At 39.2% G+C, this 25,479-nt stretch overlaps 1 protein-coding gene across 1 annotated transcript; it reads left to right on the top strand.

The window, feature by feature from the left end:
* Positions 1 to 18,709: 18,709 nt before the first annotated feature.
* LOC109415040 (phosphoglycerate kinase) lies at positions 18,710 to 21,006 on the top strand. Its single transcript, XM_019688891.4, has 3 exons — positions 18,710 to 18,886; positions 18,961 to 19,309; positions 19,942 to 21,006. Exons 1-3 carry the CDS (start codon positions 18,825 to 18,827, stop codon positions 20,776 to 20,778), a joined length of 1,248 nt encoding a protein of 415 aa, XP_019544436.3. The 5' UTR covers positions 18,710 to 18,824; the 3' UTR covers positions 20,779 to 21,006.
* Positions 21,007 to 25,479: the final 4,473 nt, after the last annotated feature.

The following is a 25,479-nucleotide window of genomic DNA, read 5'->3' as shown; positions in this document are numbered from 1 at the left end:
ATGTAATAAATCATCGAACAAAAAAAAAACAATTCATGCAGAAGTAATGTAGTAAATTTATGCAAAGTTTATATAAGTTTATGCAGAGCTAAATGTAATGAACCCAACGATTACAATGCATTAGTGATAATATTGCAGACTACATCTCAAATTGGACTATCACACTTTTTTTGGTACGCCTAAAAAGTGTGATAAAAGTGCACATTTGCCTCGGATCGTCTCGACGTCTTCGGTGCACTTATTCCTCCATTTACAAGGAATAAGTGCACCGAAGACCTCAATTCGATCCGACGTATCCCTGCGCTGCAATCACACTTTGAAGGTGTGTGCACACTATTGTGTCAGTCCAACTTGGCGTGCAGTCAGCAATAAACAGTTCACAACATTTTTTGTGTAATCTTATACAGTGACGATTCGTTCGTTGAGAGCTCGTTAGATGGGCTGTCTCGATGGTTGAATGTTCACTGGTTGGGGCAAAACCCAACTAAAAAGCACTGTCAATGTCAAAATAGATGTCAAAACGAGTTTGACGTCTGACCGCCGTCGCATCACAGCTCCTGTATACAGAACGTTTACGCAAGTATGTGAGTGTTCCGTGACGTATTTCTCGTCACTTGCGTGTGTCTAGAGCATTTTGATCAGTTGTCAGTTGCCCCAACGAACGAACACGATTCGCTAATCGGGGCGCAGTCGTGACCCAACCAGCGAATCCGGACTGTAACTCGGTTGGTGTCCCACCGAACTTTGCTAAAAATTACTGGTGCACTGGCGGTTTCTAACACCAGTTAATTAATAATTTGCACATTAGGGCGGTAACATGCTTAGCTGCGTTGCCTATAAATTAGAAATACCCCCTTCTGACAAAGAACACCCTTCTGTAGTAATTTTGTGTAATGTCGAAATATAAAGGTCGGCAAGACGGCACTGATGGTGTTTCGAGTCCCATCCCATGGGCTGTCCAAAAACTTTTCGTAATAAAAAAATATGTAAAATGTTTGATTACATATGTAAAAATGGTAAAGCTTAGAAGAATTAATGTGAATAGAAAATTCATTAAAAACATAAATAAAAATGTGGCAGAAATGCATTGTATACATTGGGCATTGGGATCGGTAGGACTGAAAATCAACCGCACACCCACCGACGACGCATTGATTCCATAAAAGGCTTTGCTTTGCTAGCTGTGCACGTATGATAAGCATGCACGGACACTTGTTTTTTTTCTCTTTATGCATTAACTTCTCTCATACTGCCGGGAGATTTTCTCTCTGCTCGAGCCTCGGCTTGATCTATCTCTCGTGAAAGATATTGGATTGATACTTGGTTTGATCCTCGTGATTTCATCAATAATTCTTGAGAAAGAAATACTTGATGGAATGGTGGAATAAAGGAAACAAGAAAGCGCTGCCAAATAAACATTTTCAAGCACATGTTGCGCATCGTAAATTTTCATTAGATTATTTAGGAATAATGTTTAATATTTAACATTGGTTCATCATGTTTTATATCACATCTTTAATTTCCACTAACGCATATGCGATTTTCTAGTGCCTTTAGTATAAAATGCTACAAAACTCAGTATATTTTCGACAGCTTTGTTCTCTTCGTCATGGGGTGTTATCTAAAGTCTGATAAACTGAAAGTTGGCGTCACATTTTTGCCAATCAAACTGTTTACAACTAAGTTTCAAGCTATTTGGACGACAAAAAACTCTTATGGCAAAGAGAGAAACACTGCCAATAATACTCAAAGTCACTCTCAAGGCATATAATTTAATCATCGTTCAGTAATCAATGTAGCTATAGATAAACCTGTTAATAACGGATAAAGCAAACATTTTCAATTATAGCCGAAACAACCAAATCAATATGGCAATAACCTCATATCAGCCTTTGTTTTCCAAACCTCTACTGCTTTACATATTTACTATGACTATGACATTAGCAAAAACCAAAACTTGTTCGAACCCAACTATTATTTAATTATTTATTTATTTTTAACACTTATGTGGCCGGCAGGGTACCCGGGTACCTTTTTCAATTTCAAATCTCGACATTTCAATGGTTGTTGAAACTAGGATGTTGGAACTCTGTTTGATCTTAGAACTCGTGAATATACATCTATTAATGGCGTTGACCGAATTTTAAAGTAAGCAGGGGCAGGGGGAGGGGCTCCTGCATTTTTTTATTACGTGGAAGGCCGGCAGGGTACCCGGGTACCCACGAAATTGAAATGATCATATCTCCGTCAATTTTGCATAGATTTTGGAAATTTTTAGCTCATTCAACTCAGAAACTCATCATCTATCGGGAAAATATTTGGTTAGACCGATCTAATCACCGTGGTTTTCGGAAAATCCATATTTTTGGGAGCATGTCCATATACCATATTGAAACCCACATTGTTAAGACTAGGATGTTTATGGTCAACCATGGCCCCACGAGAAGCGTGTTCCGAAATCACAGTTTCAAAGTCAACACGTTTTATGATTCCAGGCCAGTCAGATACAATATGCCAAAGCAATTTTATGATGCTTGGTACCGAAATTGCTACTAACCTACCGAAAATCCCGTATATTGTATTGTATAAAAACATGGATCCGTAAATCCGGATTTTCCGGTACCCATGGTGATCGGACCGGTCCAACCAAATACGATCTCGATAGATAATGAGTTTCTGAGTTGAATGAGGCAAAAACTTTTAAAATCGGTGGAAAAATCGCTGAGATATAATCATTTCCATTTCGTGGGTACCCGGGTACCCTGCCGGCCTTCTACGGGTGTTTTTTGCTGGCCACACTACGGTTAACTTTAAATTTTGTAAGAGGGAAAAGCCCCTTAGAGTGATTTCCAAATTTACACGTTGAAGTTCGAACCTAACTGTTCATACTTATTGTTTAAGCTCCATTTTGTATGAAATATTTTGGTTCACCGGTAGAAGTTCATAACTTGTGTTAGAAATTAAAAAAAACATTAACCTTCTCAAGACATTAGGAAAAATAGCATGATGAATTAATAAATAGATCCACTATTTACCAATTCATCATACTCATCCGAGAGATTGGGTTCAATAAATAAGAGTTTATGAATGCTTACAAAAAATCGAATATGGCGTGGTAAATAACCAGAATTATCAAAACATTATTTTTTTTCATAATCATTAATGGAATTGAATAAGCAAGTGAAATATAGAAATTTGCACTTTTCTAATGATCAAGTCTTTATTTTATTTACAATGCAAAAACGTGACACTTTATTTCTAAAAATTTGCTTTCAAAGCATTCCATAAAATTCAATTGAGCTGGCCACCATGAACGCCGTGAACCACGCGCTGAATGTTGGTGAATTGCTATCTCTTCCTCACTGATGGAATGGTCTTCGCTCAATCTGCTGACTCTTTTACCCTGCTGGATTGATCGAATAAAACAACTCAAGGGGAAAGTTTGACGGATTTGGATGATCTTGATGGTTTGGTCAAACTGGATGATAGCGGTGGTTGGATCAATCTTTCGGAGGGGAAATTATTGAAGATATAAACACCAACCTCAATCTCGCTTTTGCAGGTTGGTCAGTATTTATATCAAGATTCAACATTATCATCCATCTTCTTCGCAATAAAAATGCAAGCAATACATTTAGCAATATTTCTATCAATTTGTGTTTCTTGATGAAGTTGAAGGAAGGATTGAACCTCTTGGTTGAATCAATTTATTGATAAGTGTAAATGGCACTATTGATTTCAGAAGCTGGATATCAATAGTCCACTGACGGCGACGGACCAATTCAGTGAGTGTTGGGAACAGCTGGACTACGAGGATGTTGCTTAAAATCCTTGGATTTGTTTAGATTTTTATCCAATCTTACGAAGGATAAGGTTAAAAATACGTCGTATGTACCGCCTTGTTTGGTTAAACCCACCTTACTTTCACGTAAATTGTTTCATTGCGTTTGTGTTGGTGTTCTTCCGACTTGGAAGTTTCCGCGAAACGAAAGTTACGTGATTTTCAGGTGTGAAAAAACAGTTCAATATGGCGTCGAGAAGTAGGTTGGCGAAAGAGCTGCATGCTGATAGGGAGTTTCTGTGCAAGTTGCTGCAAGTATTGAGGTAATTTAATTGTTTAGGGCAATTGATTGTTATTAATTATAAGGAGCTGTGTGTTTTTCTATTTTCATTAATTTCAGGAGCTGGAATAGGTGTATGACGGTGACGGAGGTTCAGTTCAACGAGAGTTCGAAACGGCTGGACCTTGAGCTGGACTTCAGATGTTGCGTCAAAAACCCGAGATTTTACTCCAAATAAAAAAAAAAAACTAGAGATTTCTCTTTGTTACATATTGGCACCATCTTGTAGCGTATTTGAGGAATCAAGAGTTTTGAAATTCCTACAAAATGGAACGGTATATTTATTTAGCGATAGTATAAAAGCATACAAATTTTTCATTGCATTTTGGTAGGATTTAAAATCTCTTGCCTCTTCAAATACGTTGCAAGCTGGTGCGGCTGCTTAATTTTTATTAAAAAATCATGGATGAATTACGTGGAATTCATTCTATTCTGCTATTATCAACGCATCCCCTGGCTTTCGCCCATCTGCGTTGTCTTTTCACTAGGCAATACGTCTACCAATTGATGTTTATGGGCTTGCCGGACCAAGTCATGTAGCTAAGTCAAACACCCCACCTACAACTGTTGGGTAGGCACTATTGTTCCGCCCACTGGTCTTTTACAGCTAGTTGTAGGTGCATGTGTGCGTGTAAGTGTTGGTGTAAGTGTGTTAGTGTTGGTGTATTGTAGGCGCCAACTCGTTCTAATCCACTCTGCTTTCTAACACCCTATTGAACCATTACCCTTAAATCTGGCAATCTATGAAATAGAATGAGTTAAGCGCCTGTACATAAGTCAGTTAATCAAACAAGGAATATTAGTATTAAAGCGAAGATACAATGAAGCAACGCCCCGAACCTCGAGAGCACAAACCCCAAGAACCAAATGACAGGCTGCGCGAACAGTCGATCGACTGGCCACCACCAGTGAATAACCAATCGTGCAAACCCTCCAGCACAAACCGCCACCAGCTCTCCCGACCTGCGCCCAACGAATCCGAGGCACAGCCCAGCCATAGCTTCACCTTAAAACCCAAAATCTAGATTGCAGAGTACAATACTTCCCAAGTAACCACGCAGCTCGGGCCGCAAATCACGCACAACACGTCACAAATAAAACAAACACTACCCCGCCCGTACAACCGAAACCGATCTAGGGTAGAGAAGGGTCTCTTTCCACTCCAACCCGTATTCAACTGCACCCACAGGGTAGCGCACCCCACACACACTGCACTCATGCATCCATCACGACCCGAGCCGCACGGTCACCTGGGTTGCTTCTATCTGCATGACCTCACCCAACCCGTAACGCAGAGTTTAAATCCCTCTCTTGCATTACAAAGCAGTCCCTCTTCCCAAAGTTTGTGCGTGGTATAAATGAGATTATAAAGCTGAAGAAATCGTCACCAACACAACCGCCAACAATAAGCACTCAATGGTGTCGGCAGAATCAATGACGACCCCCTCAGTCCCAAACCCAATTATCCTACACTACCCAAGTAACCACAATGCTGAAGCCGTACGCACTGCGCGTACGAAGTACATGCAGACCTACCCGCACCGCCTAAACAAACCACCTAGGCCGAACACAAGCGAAAAGCGGCGCCACCACTGTTGAACCACGACTATACTGCCCCCATTGGCACAACAGTCCCATGTGAATAGGAAACCCAGCAAACATGGGACTGTTATGCGAATAGGGGCAGTATACCAGTAGGTATAATCGCAATTAAGCAATCGTAGATGCATTCCCCGCTCCTACTCAGCCCTAGCGATCCATAGCAATGTTTGTCAATATATGCACTCCACACACGCAACCTTCACAACCCAATAGTATGGTCACTTGAGTATCCCTGGGATTTTGATTACATGATGGTCAGGGATCACAGCCATCAAAACGTTCCACACTTTACCAGGGCTTGCGACCTGTAACAATGATGATTTCCACTATGGGAAACCATGATGGCTAGCGGTGTTAATTACGTGGAATTCATGTAGAAATTATCATGTTTTCACGTAAAAGTTACGTGAAAAATGTGGTGGACGAAAATTACCTATCTTTTCACGTAAATCGGACGTGAAAATTTTTCAGAGTGTATATTTGAGGAGGCAAAAGTTTTTATGCCCTTATAAAATCAATGATTTTTTTATGGTAGAATAAAATCTATGCTTTCTTCATTGCATTTTATAAGGAGTTAAAATCTCTTACCACTTCAAATACGCTACAAGCTGGTGCGTCTAATTTATTTCAATTCAAAAACCATGACAAGATTACTTGAAATTCATGTAGAACTAATGATGTTTTCACGTAAAAGTTACCGGAGATTCCAGTAGCACTCACGCACATTTCACGCAAACAATACGTAAAATGCATGTCAAATTCACCTGATTCATCACGTCGATAGCGAAAATGAAATTTATCCAGCTACCTAAAATTCAGGCCAAGGCTACGTGAAAAAAATGGTGGACGAAAATCACCTATCTTTTCACGTAAATCGGACGTGAAAATTCTTCACAGTGAACCATCGCATCGGGACTGTAATGGCAAAGTAAACGTTCTGCACCCCTCCCCCCCTTCTTCACCACTGATAAAAAGTTTGAGTTAAACATGACCGATATTGCCAGGAAAATAAATTATGATTTGAATTGTATCCTGCACTACCCATAACTGCATAATTGTAACATTTGCAAATTTTACTGGCATTGAGTTAATATCGGAGATCACCATCAAATCACAAGTTTTTTCGACTAGGGAATCGCGCCACTTGGGCGGTGGCTTCTATATTCGTCTGTTTTCTACTATAACTCAATAAATATTGAACCAATTGACTTGAAATGTTGTACACGCAATCGCATAACAGTCACACTGGAAAAATAGATTGGCTTTAAAGCGTGTCATTAATCATAATCAGGTCCGATTTATTTTCTGACAATTCGTCTGGCATACGAGGTATGCTGTAGAAAATTTTATTGTTAAATGATTGATTACGAAATTTATAAAATTGAGGTATATTTTCATACTATTAAAAGTTGAATCTTTGGGCTCCATTTTCTCCAATGCCTACTTTTGTCAAATGTTACTCTTATGCGATTATGGGCAGTGCAGTGGTCGAAACGTAATTTGCTGGTCCCATCTAAAACCCATGCTGATATAAAATCACGCAGAGAAATTTCATCTTATTGAATCAAAACAAATATATTTTTGAAGCTCATTTTTGTAAACAGACTTATTTTTGAATTCTACAATTTTATTTTGTTCATTCAACTATAAAATTTGTTGTTTTCAATACGACAGCTAAACGAGAGAAAAATTTTCAATTTGATTTTTTTTTTGTTTGAAATACTTTTCTATTTTTGATTCTAAAAAAATATTGTAAATCCAAAAAATTTTCACGTCTAAATGGTAGGCAGCTGACACACTAGTGTATGCGAAAAAGATTGCAACTTTGTAAGTGCCATCTGCCAAATTTTGAGCGTTGTTGGCACCTCCAACCATAGAGGAAAATCACGTTGAATCTTTTTTAAACTCAAAAAAATCCAGTGTAAAAACAACAAAAATAATTATCGTTCCCCTGGCCGAATTCCGGCGCACAGTTTCTTCGAAGAGAAGAAATTTTCTTCCATTGCCCACCAGCAAGAAAATTTTCTTCTCTTCGAAGAAAAAGTGCGCCGGAATTCGCCTATCCGACTAATAATTTAATTTTTTGATTTCAAAAATAAATATTTTTTGGTTTAAAAATCAAAATTGTTGTTTTTAAAAAAGTCTGTCAACATCTACAAAGAAAAATTTTGTTGAATTTACAATTTTTTTAATGTTTTGGCAAAACAACAATGATTCCAAGCATGAATCGAGAACACACTTTTGGAATGCTGATGAATTATTGCGCGTTGTTCATTATAGCCACAACTGCTATTGAAAATTTATCAATAAATGTGAATCACTTTCTACGTTATGGACGCTTGACGCTTTCCGATATTGCCAAAACATGATCATAAATTATCGGTCATCGTGATTTTCCTCTATGGTTGGAGGTGTTGAACAACGCTCAAAATTTGGCAGATGGCACTTACAAAGTTGCAATCTTTTTCGCATACAATAGTGTGTCAGCTGCCTGCTATTTAGACGTGAACATTTTTTGGATTCATAATATTTTTTTAGAATCAAAAATAAAAAAAAGTATTTCAAACAAAAAATTTTTTTTTTAAATTTACAATTTTTGTCTCGTTCAGCTGTTGTATTGAAAACAACAAATTTTATAGTTGAATGAACAAAATAAAATTATAAAATTCAAAAATAAGTCTGAGCTTCAAAAATATATTTTTTGATTCAATAAGATGAATTTTCTCTGCGTGCAGCGTTTGAATCTCTCAGTAATAAATTAGATTGCTCATGCTCCCACTTGTTTCTGGAGCATGTTAGCCAATGAAGGTATACAGCTACAGTCATGACCCGCTGGTTGGGGGCTTAATAGGTGGGTGGCTTTTTAGTTGGGGCTCCGTTAGTTGAGCTGTCAGCCAACTAAAAAGCACCTGGATGTCATAATTCAATGAGTTTTTGGTTTCTTAAACTTTATTGATAATCGAGAAGAATTTCTATTTCATATTTCTTTAAAAAAAAAAACAAGATGTACAATGACTTTGAAACAAATGCAAAACATCGGCAATCTTTATTTTGTCGATCATTGAAAGCGTTTTGTGCTTGCATTTTGGTCCGGGTGGTTTCATAAATATCTATATTTTCACTTCACCGGCTAAAAATGGGTGAAAATAATTATTTCTCGCATTGGCCATCTTGCAAAACGTATCAGTTTTGCTCTAAATGTAAAACAAATTGAAAAATTTTACTTTTAACTTCCAACCTAAACATGATTTAAAAAAACAATGCGCTCGCTCCTTGTGTTGCTGTCACTTCACCCAACTAGCGAATCGAATTCGTTGGTTGGGTGGAGGTTGTGGCTCAACGAGCGGGTTCCGACTGTACTGCTCTGGGTTGAAAAGCGTCGGTCAAAGAGGAAATTTTGCTTCGTTCAGGGGAAACGCTTCATTTTGCAAGCACTGCTCGATAACCATCCACTAGCGTGGGACACAAAAAGACATTTTACTACTGTACACTTTTTGAGTTCCATTTTGGCCCCATATCAACTGTGAAAAATTTCAGCTCGATCGGTGAAATTATATTTTAACGCCAGCCATTTTAAATTTTCATACGATTTACTATCACTGGGGAAAAAAATCTTCATTTCTTCTATGTGTCCGGGACATGGATTTTTGCAATGGGGTTAAAAAATGTTTTTCATTAGTGCGACTCATACTTTTGATGAGGCACCATACAGCAGCGACTCATACAATTTAGAGCACATACTATTCATGCGCTAATTTGCCTGCGTAATCGGGTATTGGTTGCATATACTTTGGATGTGGTTTGGCACATGGATATTTGCCATTAAGTATGAGGCAATTTTCCTGAGTGATGGGGAAAATCACGTTTTCAAACAAAAATTGCCACAGGTTGCCCCTTAACCCCTAAAAATAAATCAATGACTGATTTCTTTTGGAAATCCTACGAGGAACCAACCCTCCGAAGACCGCAAAGTGATATAAGGGCCTGTCCATAAACTACGTAGACTCTTAGGGGGGGGGAGGGATAGTCTGCCCAAAGTCTACGCTCCATACAAATTTCGAAAATTTTGTATGGACAAAAGTCTACGAGGGGGGAGGATTTTTGTTTTTATAACATACGGTTTTCAGCCAATAAATTTTCCACATGCCTTAGGCGCTGTCTATAAACTACGTAGATTTTTTTTGGGCCATCTCAGACCCCCCCGTCTGAGATGGCCCAAAAAAAATCTACGTAGTTTATAGACAGCGCCTAAGGCATGTGGAAAATTTATTGGCTGAAAACCGTATGTTATAAAAACAAAAATCACGCACGTTTCTCAGCCGTCTGTCATACGATTTGGATTCTGATACAGCCTGGATTCGCTGGTTGGGTCACGATTGCGCCCCGATTAGCGAACCGTGTTCGTTCGTTGGGTCAACTGACAACTGATCAGAATGCTCAAGACACACGCAAGTGACAAGAAATATGTCACGAAACACTCACATACTTGCACAAACATTCTGTATATAGGAGCTGCGATGCGACGGCGGTCAGACGTCAAACTCGTTTTGACATCGATTTTGACATTGACAGTGCTTTTTAGTTGGGTTTTGCCCCAACCAGTGAACATTCAACCACTGAGACAGCCCATCTAACGAGCCCCCAACGAACGAATCGGCACTGTAGCTCCAAATGAAAGCTAAAACATTCTAGTAGAGCCCTATTGAATTCTATTACGATCGGACATTCCGTTACCGAGATATCTTTCGAAGAGTACTTGGAAGTAACACAGGTTAGCTTTTTGACAGATTTTTGACCAAGTGTATCATAATAAATATCTTAGCTGTTATGGCAACACTGACTATGGAGCTCAAATCATGGATGAGGCTGCGGCCAGAGTGGACGCGTCGCGCGACGCGACGCGGTGCGGCGCGTTTTTGACGCGGCTTCCAACGCGGCTTGATAGCCACAGTGAACGCGGTGCAACGCGTCTATTCGTAAAGCAATCTTAAAGGTTTTCATAATTTCCGCCACCTTTGCACATGAATACTGACCATAACTATTTTATTTATTAATTATTTTATTAAACTCACCATAATTATTTTATCTTTCAAATTACAACACACGGTGAGAAGTTTTGATAAAAAATTTTGTATATTGGATCACTTCACACCATCAATGTATAATTTCCAACTCGGGTTGCAGAGATAGTTTGTGACAGGTTTGCCTTGACAACCAGTAGCACACAATCAAAGCGAGCTGTCTCCTCTCTATCGGTTTAAAAGCCATAACATTTCAACAGTTGTCTAGAGTTATCTGATGAAAAATTTTCAGGAGATATGTGATTATTGTGCTCAACCTAATATTAAAAATGAACCATTTATCTACATTTACCTTCAACTGCTATTTATTTCAGATGATTCAGAAGAGGTATACATTTGGGACAATGGTGATTCCCTAGCCTCAAATCTACCCGTCTTGCAGGTACAAATTTTGAAATTTTGTGAACAAGTGAGCTTGTAGTCAGAGCTACCACAGGGTTGTATACGTAAAAAAATGGCACCCCTTCGTTTATTTTTAAACAGCAATGCAATGGAACAAGTTTGTTAACTCAAAAATAGTATATTTTTATTTTGAAACTTTTTTTAAGCTTACAGCCCTAGTAGAATACTTTGAGAAAGTAAAATAAACGAGAGGGTGCCAAACGTTTTTGTGCATGAAACATGGATAAGGGTAATGTGAAAGCTCTGCTTGTAATGGATGTAGAATGACAGAGATTTTGATTTTTTCCGTTAATTCTTTAGTCATAAATTTGAAGGAAATACTGATTTTGATTCGCAGAATAGGTGAAAAGTGAGGTTACGAGACGCCACCGGATAATAAACATGTGGTATTATTCATGTTAATTTTTTTACATTCACATTTGAATGCATTTGAAAAACAATTTCGTGAAATTAGCGCCATGATTTGATAAAAACGGACGAAATTCACACAAAAATACAAAATTCTCCGCGCGAACCGCGTGACTTCCGCATCAAAGGTGCCGGCCAGAGTGGACGCGTCACGCGGCGCGACGCGGTGCAATGCGGCATTTGACAGGTCGCGCGTCGACGCGCGGCAGAACTCCGTTCATTGGAATACAAGGAAAACAATCATAACATGCCAGAGTGCGCGCGGAACGATGCGAAGCGGAAAGCGTTTAGCCGCGCGACGCACGACAAAACAGTGCATGCACTGTTTTTGATGCGGAAGTCACGCGGTTCGCGCGGAGAATTTTGTATTTTTGTGTGGATTTCGTCCGTTTTTACCAAACCATGACGTTAATTTTACGAAATTGTTTTTCAAATGTATTCAAATGTGAATATAAAAAATATTAACATGAATAATACCACATGTTTATTATACGGTGGCGTCTCGTAACCTCACTTTTCACCTATTATGCGAAACAAAATCAGTAATTTCTTCAAATTTATGACTAAAGACTTAACGGAAATAATCGAAATCTCTGTCATTCTACACCCATTACAAGCAGAGCTTTCACATTAGCACTACCCATGTTTCATGCACAAAAAGGGTTGATACCCTCTCGTTTATTTTACTATCTCAAAGTATTCTACTAGGGTGTAAGCTTAAAAAATAGTTTCAAAATAAAAATACACTATTTTTGAGTTAACAAACATGTTCCATTGCCTTGCTGTTTAAAAATAAATCAAGGGGCGCCATTTTTTACGTATACAACCCTGTGGTAACTCTGACTACAAGCTCACTTGTTCATAAAATTTCAAAATTTGTACCTGTAGGACGGGTAGATTTGAGGTTAGGGAATCACCATTGTCCCAAATGTATATCTCTTCTGAATCATCTGAAGTAAATAGCATTTGAGGGTAAATTTAGATAAATGATTTATTTTTAATTTTAGGTTGAGCACAATAATCACATATCTCTTGGAAATTTTTCATCAGATAACATGTACTCATGTGCAAAGGTGACGGAAATTGTGAAAACTTTTCAGTTTACTTTACGAACAGACGCGTTGCACCGCGTTCACTCTGGCTATCAAGCCGCGTTGGAAACCGCGTCAAAAACGCGCCGCACCGCGTCGCGCCGCGTGACGCGTCCACTCTGGCCGCAGCCAAAAACAGTGCATGCACTGTTTTGTCGTGCGTCGCGCGGCTGAACGCTTTCCGCTTCGCATCGTTCCGCGCGCACTCTGGCATGTTATGATTGTTTTCCCTGTATTCTAATGAACGGAGTTCTGCCGCGCGTCGACGCGCGACCTGTCAAATGCCGCATCGCACCGCGCCGCGCCGCGTGACGTTATGGTAGTTCGAGAGTTTAGTGCGTGAAATAACCGATAGACGTTTGGGTATGATGCTAGGGTTTTTGATTTTCAGCGATTAAAATGAATTTGATTTCTTAGGCTATAAAAGGTTAGGAGATACTTCCTCAATTTGCTACCCAGAACCGGTCGAACGGATAACCGTTGTCCGATTCCGTTGTCAAGAGGTAAAAATCACGGTTAAATTATAAGAACTTATAAATGAAATATTACAATCAACAATTATAATTATAGCATTCGGGGCTTAATTGGGGCTCGCCATTGAAGGCAAATGAGAAGACTGCATGGAACGGTAGAAGACCATGTAAGAAAATTAAATTTGTTATTTCCTATAGAATTTATTACTAAAACCTAAATATATTTTAGCTTTGAGCTGCTGTTGAGTAACTCCACTGCTACATAGATTCTCACCAATCCGAACCTTAGCCGTCTGTCAACCGGTTTGAGTTCTCTTGGCAGCAAATGAAAGCTACAATATCCTAGTAGAACGCTCTAAAATTTTATTTCGATTGGACATTTGGTTACTGAGATATCTTTCGAAGACTACTTAGGAGTTATACAACTAAACTTTTTGAGATTTTTAACAGTGTATCATATTAAATATCTCAGCCGTCTGTCAACCGATTTTGGTTCTCCTGGCACCAGATGAAAGCTACAACATTCTAGTAGAACCCTACACAGCTAGCCGCGTTCGGTAATTTTTACCGGAACCTCAACTGCTGAGCGTTCAGTAATGGTTTTTTTACCGACATTCTGTAAAAAATACCAAATTTCTGTAAAATCTTATCAATTATATGTCAAATTTTACCGAAGTTCCGTAAACGTCGCCGATTTTTTTTCGGTAAAAGACTTAACGGTTGAGATTTCGGTAAAATATTACCGAAGTCGGTGATATTGTGCATACAATTTTATTAGGATTGGATGTTTGGTTACCGAGATATCTTTCAAATAATACTTGGGTGTACAGTCAAGAGTACAGTAGACGTTCGATAACTGCAACATGTTTACATTTCACTTAGCGAACAAAATTCGATAACTGCAACGTCAGATAGACCTCATCGACCTATCAATTGACGTTAAATGAACGCAAAATTCATTCGACTGTTCATTTGGGCTAACTTTTTGACGGATAGCGGTGCGATAGCTGCAAATTTGTTGCACTTACCGAACTTGCAATTAAATAGCATTGCAGTTAAACCGTTTGCACCGACCGAACGTCTACTGTAATACCATAGACTAATACAGGTTAACTTTTAGAGAGATTTTTGACCAAGTGTATTTATCATAATAAATATCTCTGCCGGCTGTCAACCGATTTGGGTTGTCTTAGGACCAGTCTTGTGCATTATCACCATCATAACACAAAAAAGCGGCAACATCCACATTGCCCTTCTTCCTCCATCAACGCTACAGCCGACCGTCTCTATGTTGCTAACGAACACATTCGAGACGAACGCATTGATACGGTGGCTGCCGCCGCTACGCTCTTTCTCTACAAATCTCCTGAGCAGCCGAACTCTTGTTACCCGACGTCTCCACTAGACAGAAATGTCTTGCCATTTTGCTGGACAGATGTGTCATGACAGAAATGTTCTCTCGCTGTTTGCATGGAAAGCAGCGGTGTTGATCATTTCTGTTACGTTTTCTCTTTCTGGCAGCAAAATGGCAAGACATTTCAGACTAGTGGAGACGTGGGGTTAACCGTCGTTCCGACGCAGAGCTATGTCACTCACTGCTGGATGACTCTCACCTGAAAGGGCCAGGATGAAGGTCAATTTGTTTAGTAGTATTGCACGGCGTAGCAAACACAAACATAGCACGCCCTATGAATAGAATACAAGGCGTAGAACAAAAACTCGCTTCGGTGTTTCATCGTGTGGTTCGAAAACAAGAGACGATCGCTGCTGCTGGATGTGGTTGACTCTGCATTGAACGAGGGTTGGCTTGAGAGGCTTTTACGTGAATCGATTATGCTTTGATGGACTGCGTTTGTCGTATGAAGTGATGGTTAAAGCGAGTGTCGTTCGACATTAACCATCCTGAAACTGCACAACCCTGCTTAGGACCAAGGATAAAAAGGACTTGAAATTTTATTTCGACTGGACATTTGGTTACTGAGATATCTTTCGAAGAGTATTTCAAAAAATTCATTTTTTTGTTATTATATTCGCTTATTATCTTGTATGAGCTTTTGATCAGTCTAAGGGAAATTATTTTTAAATAAATAATGCTGACCTCATCTGAAGTGTATTGTTGTTTCAATAAAATTTTCAATAACAAATTACAAATAGACAGAAGTTCTATGAAAACTAACAATATGGGTAATTCTCGCTGAGACCGGCCCACTATTTACACCTTGTCTTCAAAAATGTTTAAATTGCCAATTTTCTGAAAGCCCTCACCTAAAAAGTAAGAAAAACGCATTTGATTACTCAAATTGATGGACCCCCCGTTAGTTAGACCCACAACAATTTTTGCAGACCCCTCGATTTTGGTCAAATGGTGGCTCACTTAAACCGTTATAACTCGAAAGTTTCTCCAACAACCACCTCAAAACGAATTGTTGTTGAAAAGAGGAAAGATAGAGCTACTATTTACAATAATAAAAAGTTGGGTCGGCCATATTGATTTTAATCGCCATCTTGGATTTATATACCTAAACATTCTTTTCACTATGAGGGCAACCATCGATTTTCAAAATTTTTGCATCAATTGAAAGCTGGGACATTTATACATAACATATCAAAAAATTAGAGATGTCTTCTTCTTCTTTCAAAAGTTATCTGCCTTTTTGTAAATCATGCCACTTTTGGGCACTGGGCCCGGTGCCAGCCGTTTACATAAATGCAGCGTTATTTCGCATTGTTTACGAACACGAATTTGAACTCTGAACCCACTAATGGAAAGCTGAAGGTTTAAGCTTTTCAAAACACTAAAAAAGTTATAAAAACAATGCCCGCATCATTGAGAAACAGTAAAAAACGGAAACGAACCTTCGATTTGGCCAAATTTTGCGGCACACGCCTTTGTGTATAAATGCAGGCGTAAACTAGGATGCTGTTGCATGTCGTTGCCGGTGCGCATGAAAATGTATGGAGAAAGCGTGGCTTAATTTACAAAACTGCAGATAACTTTTGAAAGAACAAAAAGACATCTCTAATTTTTTGATATGTTATGTATAAATGTCCCAGCTTTCAATTGATGCAAAAATTTTGAAAATCGGTGGTTGCCCTCATGGTGAAAAAAATGTTTTGGTATAAAAATCCAAGATGGCGGCCAAAATCAATATGGCCGACCCAGCTTTTTATTATTGTAAATAGTAGCTCTATCTTTCCTCTTTTCAACAACAATTCGTTTTGAGGTGGTTGCTGTAGAAACTTTCGAGTTATAACGGTTTAAGTGAACCAAAATCGAGGGGTTTGCAAAAACTGTTGTGGCTCTAACTAACAGGGGGTCCATCAATTTGAGTAACCAAATGCATTTTTCTTGCTGCCCTCGCTTTCAAAAAATCGGCACCTTAAACATTTTTGAAGACAAGGTGTAAATAGTGGGCCGGTCTCAGCGAGAATGACCCATATGTTAGATCAGTGGTGCTCAGGCTGGAGGATACCGCGGGCCAAATTTGTATTTCGGGATCGACCTGCGGGCCGCAGAAAACATCGATGCACAAAAACAACAAAAAGAACAATTCTAAAGCATATTTAATAAAAATCTGCACTGTTCAGAACTTGTGTAAGGGTCAAACTTTATAATCTATTGCCCTTCGTGGAGTTCAATTTAGATTCATAAGTTTGGTTGAGAAAAACGTTTGAGCTTCAAATTGAAATTCAAACAAACAATTTAGAAGTTTCCCCATGAGTTTCCCCTAGACTTGCCTTTAAGCCACTTCAAGAACTTGTCAAGCAGCTGTTACAAGAATTTCTTTTGAATCGCTCCAAAAAGGTTTGCTGGATTTTCTTCTGAAACGTCTTGTGGAGATGCTCCAGAGGGTTTTCGAGACATTTCTTGAAGTTTCTTTTCGTTGTTTCTAGAATTCTCTTGGAACACCTCCAATAACTCCTCTTAGATTTGCCTTTGGAACTGCCCTAAAGTTACTTCAGGAATTCCTCATTAATCGTTTCCAAGAATTTCTCCTAGAATAGCTTCCGGATTTTTCCAAAAATTTTCCAAGAGTTTCTTGAAAATTTTAGTAAATTCTTTCCGTAAGTATCTTCTAAAGTTGATGAAATACTTTCGTTCAGTTCGTTCAGGAGTTTCGCTTGGACAATTCAAATTGGATTCGTAAGTTTTGTTTCGAAAAATATGTGAGTCTTATAATAGAAGTTTAAACAAACAGTGGAAATTAAACAATATTGGCAACCAAGTTGAGATTTGATGAAAATTTTGTAAAAAACTTCGTGCTTTGTGTTTTTATGTTCTTCGGAAAAGCGAAATGTGAAATATTTGCTCAGCGTTGCATTGACTGCGCTTAATAACTGCAACTAATTTTTAAATGATTCAAGATTACATTTTTAACAAACTTTCATTTGATTCGTACCACTTATAAATAACTTTAAGCCGACTTCGTGACTTAGTTAAAATGCCGAAATATTTCGGAGTTGCGATTTTGAATCTTACCAGAACGGATTGTTCTTTTTGTTTATTTATCATTTGATTTGTGTTAAACACTGTGAAAATTGATCAGCATTTTTTTGTTGTTGTTGGATTTCTTAATAAATTTAACAAGTTATTTAAAATAATCGTTCAAAAATATCGATTCGTCTTAAAGTATTCCGCGGGCCGCATCTTAAGGCTTGGAGGGCCGCATGCGGCCCGCGGGCCGCAGGATGAGCACCACTGTGTTAGATGAAAGCTTTGAATCTACATATTGTGGGAAAATGGACAATAAACCTTACAGGTTTTTGGTTGTAATAGTCAAAATAAGTAGTAATAGTAGATAGATCATTTTTGTCCTTTTTACACCATAACCATGAATACCAAGTACTTCGGAGTTAATTTATTCGACTGATTAAGAGATATTAGACAAAGTATATCTCGCTGATTTTCTTATCCATTTTTCAATCGATTCAAGATCTTCAGGCAGTTAACAAAAGATTCAATATTCCAGAATATGTGAGCTATTTTTTAAACATTGCATACAATATTCTAGGAGGAGGTGGCTGGCATTTCTGGTAGTTCGGTGCATGATGCTATTTTGGAAACCAATCCACTAGATGCCATATTCACAATATTTTATACAACTTTTGATTAATCACACAAAATAAATACGAATAAACAATAATAAAATAATAATTTTAATAAGTGTAAGAAGGGTCCTGTTCACCATAGGTGGATTAAATCGGTTTTTTAAGGATTTTTTTCTTGTTTCTAATCAAAATGTATGGTTTTTACAGCTTTAATCATCATATTACATTAGAATCTACTAATAAACAATAAATTTATGCCGATTTAGATCGTAACAGGCTGAATACCACACTATGGTCAAAACTCCGGGCTGGCCAGAACTGAAGCTTCAATCCTACATATTAATGCTAACTGTGATTTTGAACAGGGCTGTGAAGACAATCACGGACTGGTTTAGCAACACAACCAACATTCTCACCATCTCATCGAGCCGCCTCGTATCGCATATGCCCTTGATGTGACATTCAATTCACTTTTTTCCCGCAAGCAGGAATCATTTTCAAAGAAGCACTCGTTGGAGAAGAATCTGTTAATCTGTGAGCTCTCCGAAATTGCTTATTAAACTCAGGTCATTTGTGCAACTCTCCTGCAAATTCAGAATGGCTCTCAACAAACTTAGCATCGAAAATGTTGACTTGAAAGGCAAACGCGTTTTTATGCGGTAAGTTTAATCTAGAAGTGCGTTTCTGATTGTGGTGATAGCAAAATCAATAATATTGTGTTATCACTTTCTAGTGTGGATTTCAACGTTCCCATCAAGGAGGGCAAAATTACCAGCAATCAGCGTATCGTTGCCGCTCTGGACAGTATTAAATATGCCCTGGAAAAGGGCGCCAAATCCGTTGTCCTAGCTTCGCACTTGGGCCGGCCGGATGGCAACAAAAATGCCAAATACACCCTAGCCCCGGTGGCCGAGGAAATGAAGAAGCTGTTGGGTCGTGATGTGACCTTCCTGAACGACTGTGTCGGGGCTGAGGTGGAAGCCGCATGCAAGGATCCCGCGCCCGGTTCGGTGATTCTGCTGGAAAATGTCCGATTCTACGTTGAGGAGGAAGGCAAGGGCGTTGACGCATCCGGTAACAAGGTATGGATGATTTGTGGTATGGGTAATATGGTGGTTCATCGGTCGGCATTCTATAAATAGGTAAAGCTTGATTGTTTGGGTTTCATTGTTATAGTGCCAAGCTATCAATTGCATAATATTACGTCACTGTCGGGCTTCATGTTGTGAGGATGCAGTGATGTCACTTCAATGCACAAGGCACTATGGACGATTTTGAAAAATTAGCAGAAAGGACTTTGTTCTCGTTAATTTAAAATGTTTGGCATATTAAAATAAGTCAATTGCGGACCCTCACTGCAGGTCAAATTGAAGCATAACTTTTGTTATATTTCACGTAAGGGATCGAATCTGAATCTTTACCAGTTTTTTTTCATATTAGCTAAAATAAATAATACATTATGTCGACAAAGCAGACAAAAAATTTTTTATAAGAATGAAGCCAAATAATCATTATACAAAACGATTATTATTCTAAAAGACAATTATGCCAAAATAATTACATGCTTAACGGTGTAGACCTCATCGAGACACTAACGTTCATCTGTAATTTTATTCAATTCTCTAAATACGCCATTTTGACCATTGTGCTATGTGTTCAGAGAATTTCTCTACAATACAGACAAACAACTAATTTGTGTCTTCTTCACTTTCAGGTCAAGGCCGACAAGGACAAGGTCAAGACCTTCCGCGAAAGCTTGGCCAAGCTGGGAGACGTGTACGTTAACGATGCATTCGGAACGGCTCATCGTGCGCACAGTTCAATGATGGGCGAGGGATATGCTCAGCGCGCAGCTGGTCTGCTGTTGAACAAGGAACTGCGTTACTTCTCGCAAGCCCTGGACAACCCACCACGACCATTCTTGGCCATCCTGGGAGGTGCCAAGGTAGCCGATAAAATCCAACTCATCGAGAACCTGCTGGACAAGGTCAACGAAATGATCATTGGAGGTGGCATGGCATTTACGTTCCTGAAGGTATTGAACAACATGGAAATCGGAGGATCGCTGTTCGACGAAGAAGGATCGAAGATCGTGCAAAAGTTGGTGGACAAAGCCAAGGCGAACAATGTGCAGCTGCATTTGCCCGTTGACTTTGTAACAGGCGATAAGTTCGCCGAAGATGCTGCTGTTGGTGCCGCCACTGTAGAAAGTGGAATCCCCGCCGGACACATGGGTCTCGATGTTGGACCAAAGTCCCGTGAGGCTTTTGCAGCTCCGATTGCCCGCGCCAAGATCATTGTCTGGAACGGTCCACCAGGCGTTTTCGAATTCCCCAATTTCGCTAATGGTACCAAAGCTGTAATGGATGGCGTCGTTGCTGCCACCAAGGCTGGAACCGTATCCATCATTGGCGGTGGAGATACCGCTTCGTGCTGCGCCAAGTGGGGTACAGAATCTCAGGTATCGCATGTTTCCACCGGCGGTGGTGCGTCCTTGGAATTGTTGGAAGGCAAAGTTTTGCCTGGTGTTGACGCATTGAGCAGCGCTTAAATCTACGAAATACGTTCCAGCGTGGGGCTCATAGCCCATGACCGTTAAAGTCTCCAGCTGGCTTATCTAATCATTAAAGTTAAGGCTTTACTAGAATCGAAGAGAAAGTCGAAACTCGTCATTAAAATAATCAATGTGCACCTAGCGCTAAGATTGTAAGTGTAGACTACACGATGTGCTGTTATCAGGAGAGAAAATAAAAGTCATGTGTTACGTATTAGAGATGAACTATGGCATTTGTTTTGATTTTGTATTTTTTGTCTGGAGTAAAATCCTTTGTTTACGGTGCTTCACATTCAGCGGGCTGCGTACCTAATGGTGAGTCGAAAAGAAGAGCATCCAACCAATGATAACATACGCTTATGCTATAGCATTCTAGATGTGTGTAAACACTTTCAACCGTCATTTCAATATGGAAACCCAACAGACAACCATTTGGAGATGGCGCAACGATCGCGTTCATAACGCTTGAGTGCAAATGAAAAACGCAAGGTAATCTTTGTTAGATAACAATTACTACAGCAATTCGTTATATAGACGGCAGTAGTGAGCAACGTATTTGGTTTTTACACAAATTTTGAGTGAAATTTTGTTCTAGGACATCTGTTATCTGTGGTCCGACATAGCTCTGGTCAAGTTCCTACCTCATGCTTCCACGGGTCAAGGGGTGACAAAGACCGCCAGCTAAGAGTTGTGTGCTCAGCTAGTAGTGCAGCCTGGGCACTGTTGTCCTTCTGACTTCAGCTAGTTTGAGGAGGTACGTCTCGAGCGTCTGTTCACCAAGGAGGTGCCGCTCAAACAGCGTCTGTTCTGGCATTCAGCGGCTGAGTATGAAATGCTTTTCCACCGGAAGCTATACCAAGGGTGGCATCCCCACCACGTTGGATAGGGGACCTTAGGCCAACATCCTACTTTTCCCGAAACCAAAAAATAAATAAAAACGTGGGCGAAGTCCGTTGACCGAACTTTGCAGAACACAGATTGGTGTCGGGTCAAGTTCTGCTATACTCTGGCCTACTAGGTGAATGCCTTGGTGGAGTTGGTTTTCTGCTCAGCGATCTCGCCCACGTTGCGCTGAAGAAGAGGGAACCTATTAATGAGAGGATAATTGTAGCCAGATTTAGAACACAGTTTCGAAACCTTACCGTGACCCAATGTTACGCGCCAAACGATGCTGCCGAATTGTAAGACAAAGAGAACTTTTACAGTCAACTGAATGCTGTCGTGGACAAGATTCCGAAAGGTGATATCAAGATCCTCATGGGCAACCTCAACGCGAAGGTTGGTTCCGACAACTCGGCCTATGAGCACGTCATGGGACGCCAAGGTCTCGGATAAATAAGCGAAAATGGAAAGCTGTTTGCAGAGTTTTGTGGCAACAATGACATGATGATTGGGGGATCGCTCTTTCTTCATCGACCAGTGCACAAAGAGACATGGGTTTACCGTGATGGCGTCACGGAAAATGAAATCGATCACATCTGCATCAGCCGAAAATGGAGACGGAGCCTTCTTGATGTGCGGAACAAACGTAGCAAAGACATTACGTCCGCCTATCATCTCATCTCCCAATCGGCGAGATCCGGCTGCGCATTACGAGGATCCATCGACAGGAGGAGAAAATGGGACGCCGGTTCAACACACGTCGACTGGAAGACGCTGCGGTGAAAAAGTCCTTCGTCGCAGCGAGGTTCTTCGTCCCGTGCTGCGGATATTCCAACAGGTGGAAGCGTAGAAGATCAATGGAGCGCCATCAAGAATGCCTTCTTCGCCACCGCACACTGGGGCAGAACTGAAAATACATGGAAAAAACCTCTAGCTCGTCGAGATGTCGAGATACTCATTTGGTGTCTTCAGAGAAAATATTTCTATGGACATGGTCGATATTCTGAGCGGTAGTCAATTTTTCTTACGTTATTCGCATAAAAGTCCTATAAGTCATTTTGGCCAAATTGCATTTTAGCGATATGGTTTCTTCGGCAAAGTTGTTCGGCTATTTATGCTGAAAAAGTTTGCTGAAGACGTCAAATTTCCAAAGCCTACTATTCTTGAGATATTGACCGATTTATAAATTACCTACCTAAAATCGATTTTTTTTCATTAAAATACGTTTTTATACAAATTTAATGTCCGTTTTCGAGTTATAATAATGAAAAATACTAAAATAAAACATATATCGAGGAAATTAGTTGAAAAAAATAAAATATGCATTGATTTCATATAGAATGTTCCCGAAAAACACGCAAAATGTATATAGGACGTTCTTGCAGTCGGGCAAGTTCGGGCAAGTTTTTTCATCGGAAATCACCTAAAAAATACATTAGCTTTTATGTAAAAAATTTTCACAGACATGATATTTAATGATTTTTTCTAAATTGAGTTCAAAGTTTACTGTTTTGGGTAAATTGGTACAAAATTTTTGTTCATAAAATACTACGTTTTAAGGTGCCAAGTGAACCATAAAAAGGATAGATACAATCTAGTAACAGATTTAGTTGTTTCTAATCTCCAAACTAATTGTAAAACACAAAAATGTCCCAAATGCCGCCAATAAAAGCATGCCTTGATTTTATCATTCGTTAATGATTTATACACACGTAATGTATTTGCGTGATGATTCAATGAGTGTTTTACAACACATCCAGATTTTGTAGAGATCTAGACATATGTTTGCTTCCTGTGATGGCCACTAATTTGAAAGACAGCTAAATAATAGAGGAATCAAATAACAAAGAATAGTTATTTACTGGTTTATTTCTGATGAATTGTTATTAATTTTGCTTAGTACGCAAAGTTTTTAAATATTTAGTAGTACGTACGACTAGGTTAAAATAATTGAAAAGTTTTTCTACATTTTTTACTCACCTGCTTTTGAGTTTTTAGATCATTGAATACATATGTTTATGCTTATAACTCTCCAATTTTTTTTTAATATCTGTATTAAATAAGATAATAATCATACAATCAAAAAATATTCATGATGTGTGACTGTATAACGCATTGACGAATGATAAAGCCAAAGCATACTTTCATTGGCGTTTGGGACATTTTTGTGTTTTACAATTTGTTTGGAGATTAGAAACAACTAAATCTATGACTAGATGGTATCTATACTTTTCATGGTTCACTTGGCGTAGTATTTTATGAACAAAAAATTTGTACTAATTTACCCAAAACAGTAAACTTTGAACTCAATTTAGAAAAAATCATTAAATATCATGTCCGTGATTTTTTTTTTACATGAAAGCTAATGTATTTTTTAGGTGATTGCCGATGAAAAAACTTGCCCGAACTTGCCCGACTGCAAGAACGTCCTATATACATTTTACGTGTTTTTCGGGAACTTTCTATATAAAATCATTGCATATTTTATTTTTTTCAACTAATTTCCTCGATATATGTTTTATTTTAGTATTTTTCATTATTATAACTCGAAAACGGACATTAAATTGGCATAAAAACGTATTTTAATGAAAAAAATCGATTTAGGTAGGTATTTTATAAATCGGCCAATATCTCAAGAATAGTAGGCTTTGGAAATTTGACGTCTTCAGCAAACTTTTTCAGCATAAATAGCCGAACAACTTTGCCGAAGAAACCATATCGCTAAAATGCAATTTGGCCAAAATGACTTATAGGACTTTTATGCGAATAACGTAAGAAAAATTGACTACCGCTCAGAATATCGACCATGTCCATAGAATTTTTTTCTCTGAAGACACCAAATGAGTATCTCGACATCACGACGAGCTAGAGGTTTTTTCCATGTATTTTCAATCCTGCCCCAGTGTGCACCGGCGAGAATAATTTGGGTGAGCTACGCACCCGGAGAAAGCAGTGGGTCACAGATGATACCTGGAGGACGATAGAGGAACGAAGGAACGTCAAAGCCGCGATAGAAAGAGCGAAAATACGAGGAACCAAAGCTGTAGCCCGTTAGTGAAATCTGTGCTGCTAAATACGCCAGTGAAACCTGGTGTGTATCAATGGAGAACACTCAACGGCTGCAGGTCTTCATTAATTGATGCCTGCGGTATATAACTCGTACATGGTGGCCTCACAATTGGATCTCCAACGTGGAGCTTCATCGTCGATGTCATCAAAAGCCGATAGCGACAAAAAATCGGGAGCAAAAGTGGAGGTGGGTCGGCCACACTCTACACAGGGATGGAGGGACGGAAACGAAATATGCAAGCAAGCGTTAGATTGGAACCCAGCAGGACATCACAGCAGAGGCAGACCCAGACAATCATGCCGGCGCAGCCTCAACACTCTATTGTATTTTTTTCTTGCCGTTTTCAAACTCAGGTCATTGATGACAGCCGGAATGGTCATAAGAAAAGTTGACCCAGAATTGAATGTTTTATTAATAAATGAAATGAGAAGATATCAAGTATTGCATGCCACCACCTTTGCAAGTCATCCCGTTTGACGGTATACTTTTAACACATACAAACAGACGTACACTCTAGATAATTCCATTGTACACCTGTCCATGCGTGGCGCTCGCATCGTTTTTATTCGAGTTTGACGTTTGTCCGCTACCGCCACCTAGTTAATGATAGGCCGAGCTCAGTGCGTTTACCGCACTGAATTAAAATGTAATCATCGCGCGACAATAACAATAAACACATTTAATTTCGTTCGTTTACGCTTCGCAACGTATTTTTTCGCCTCGTCTTTCAACTGTGAATTTTAAGT

The sequence above is a fragment of the Aedes albopictus genome, chromosome 2 (genome assembly GCF_035046485.1).
Source record: "Aedes albopictus strain Foshan chromosome 2, AalbF5, whole genome shotgun sequence".
Taxonomy (NCBI): Eukaryota; Metazoa; Arthropoda; class Insecta; order Diptera; family Culicidae; genus Aedes; species Aedes albopictus.
The sequence above is the reverse complement of the archived record's forward strand: the minus strand, read 5'-3'. Positions and strand labels throughout refer to the sequence as shown.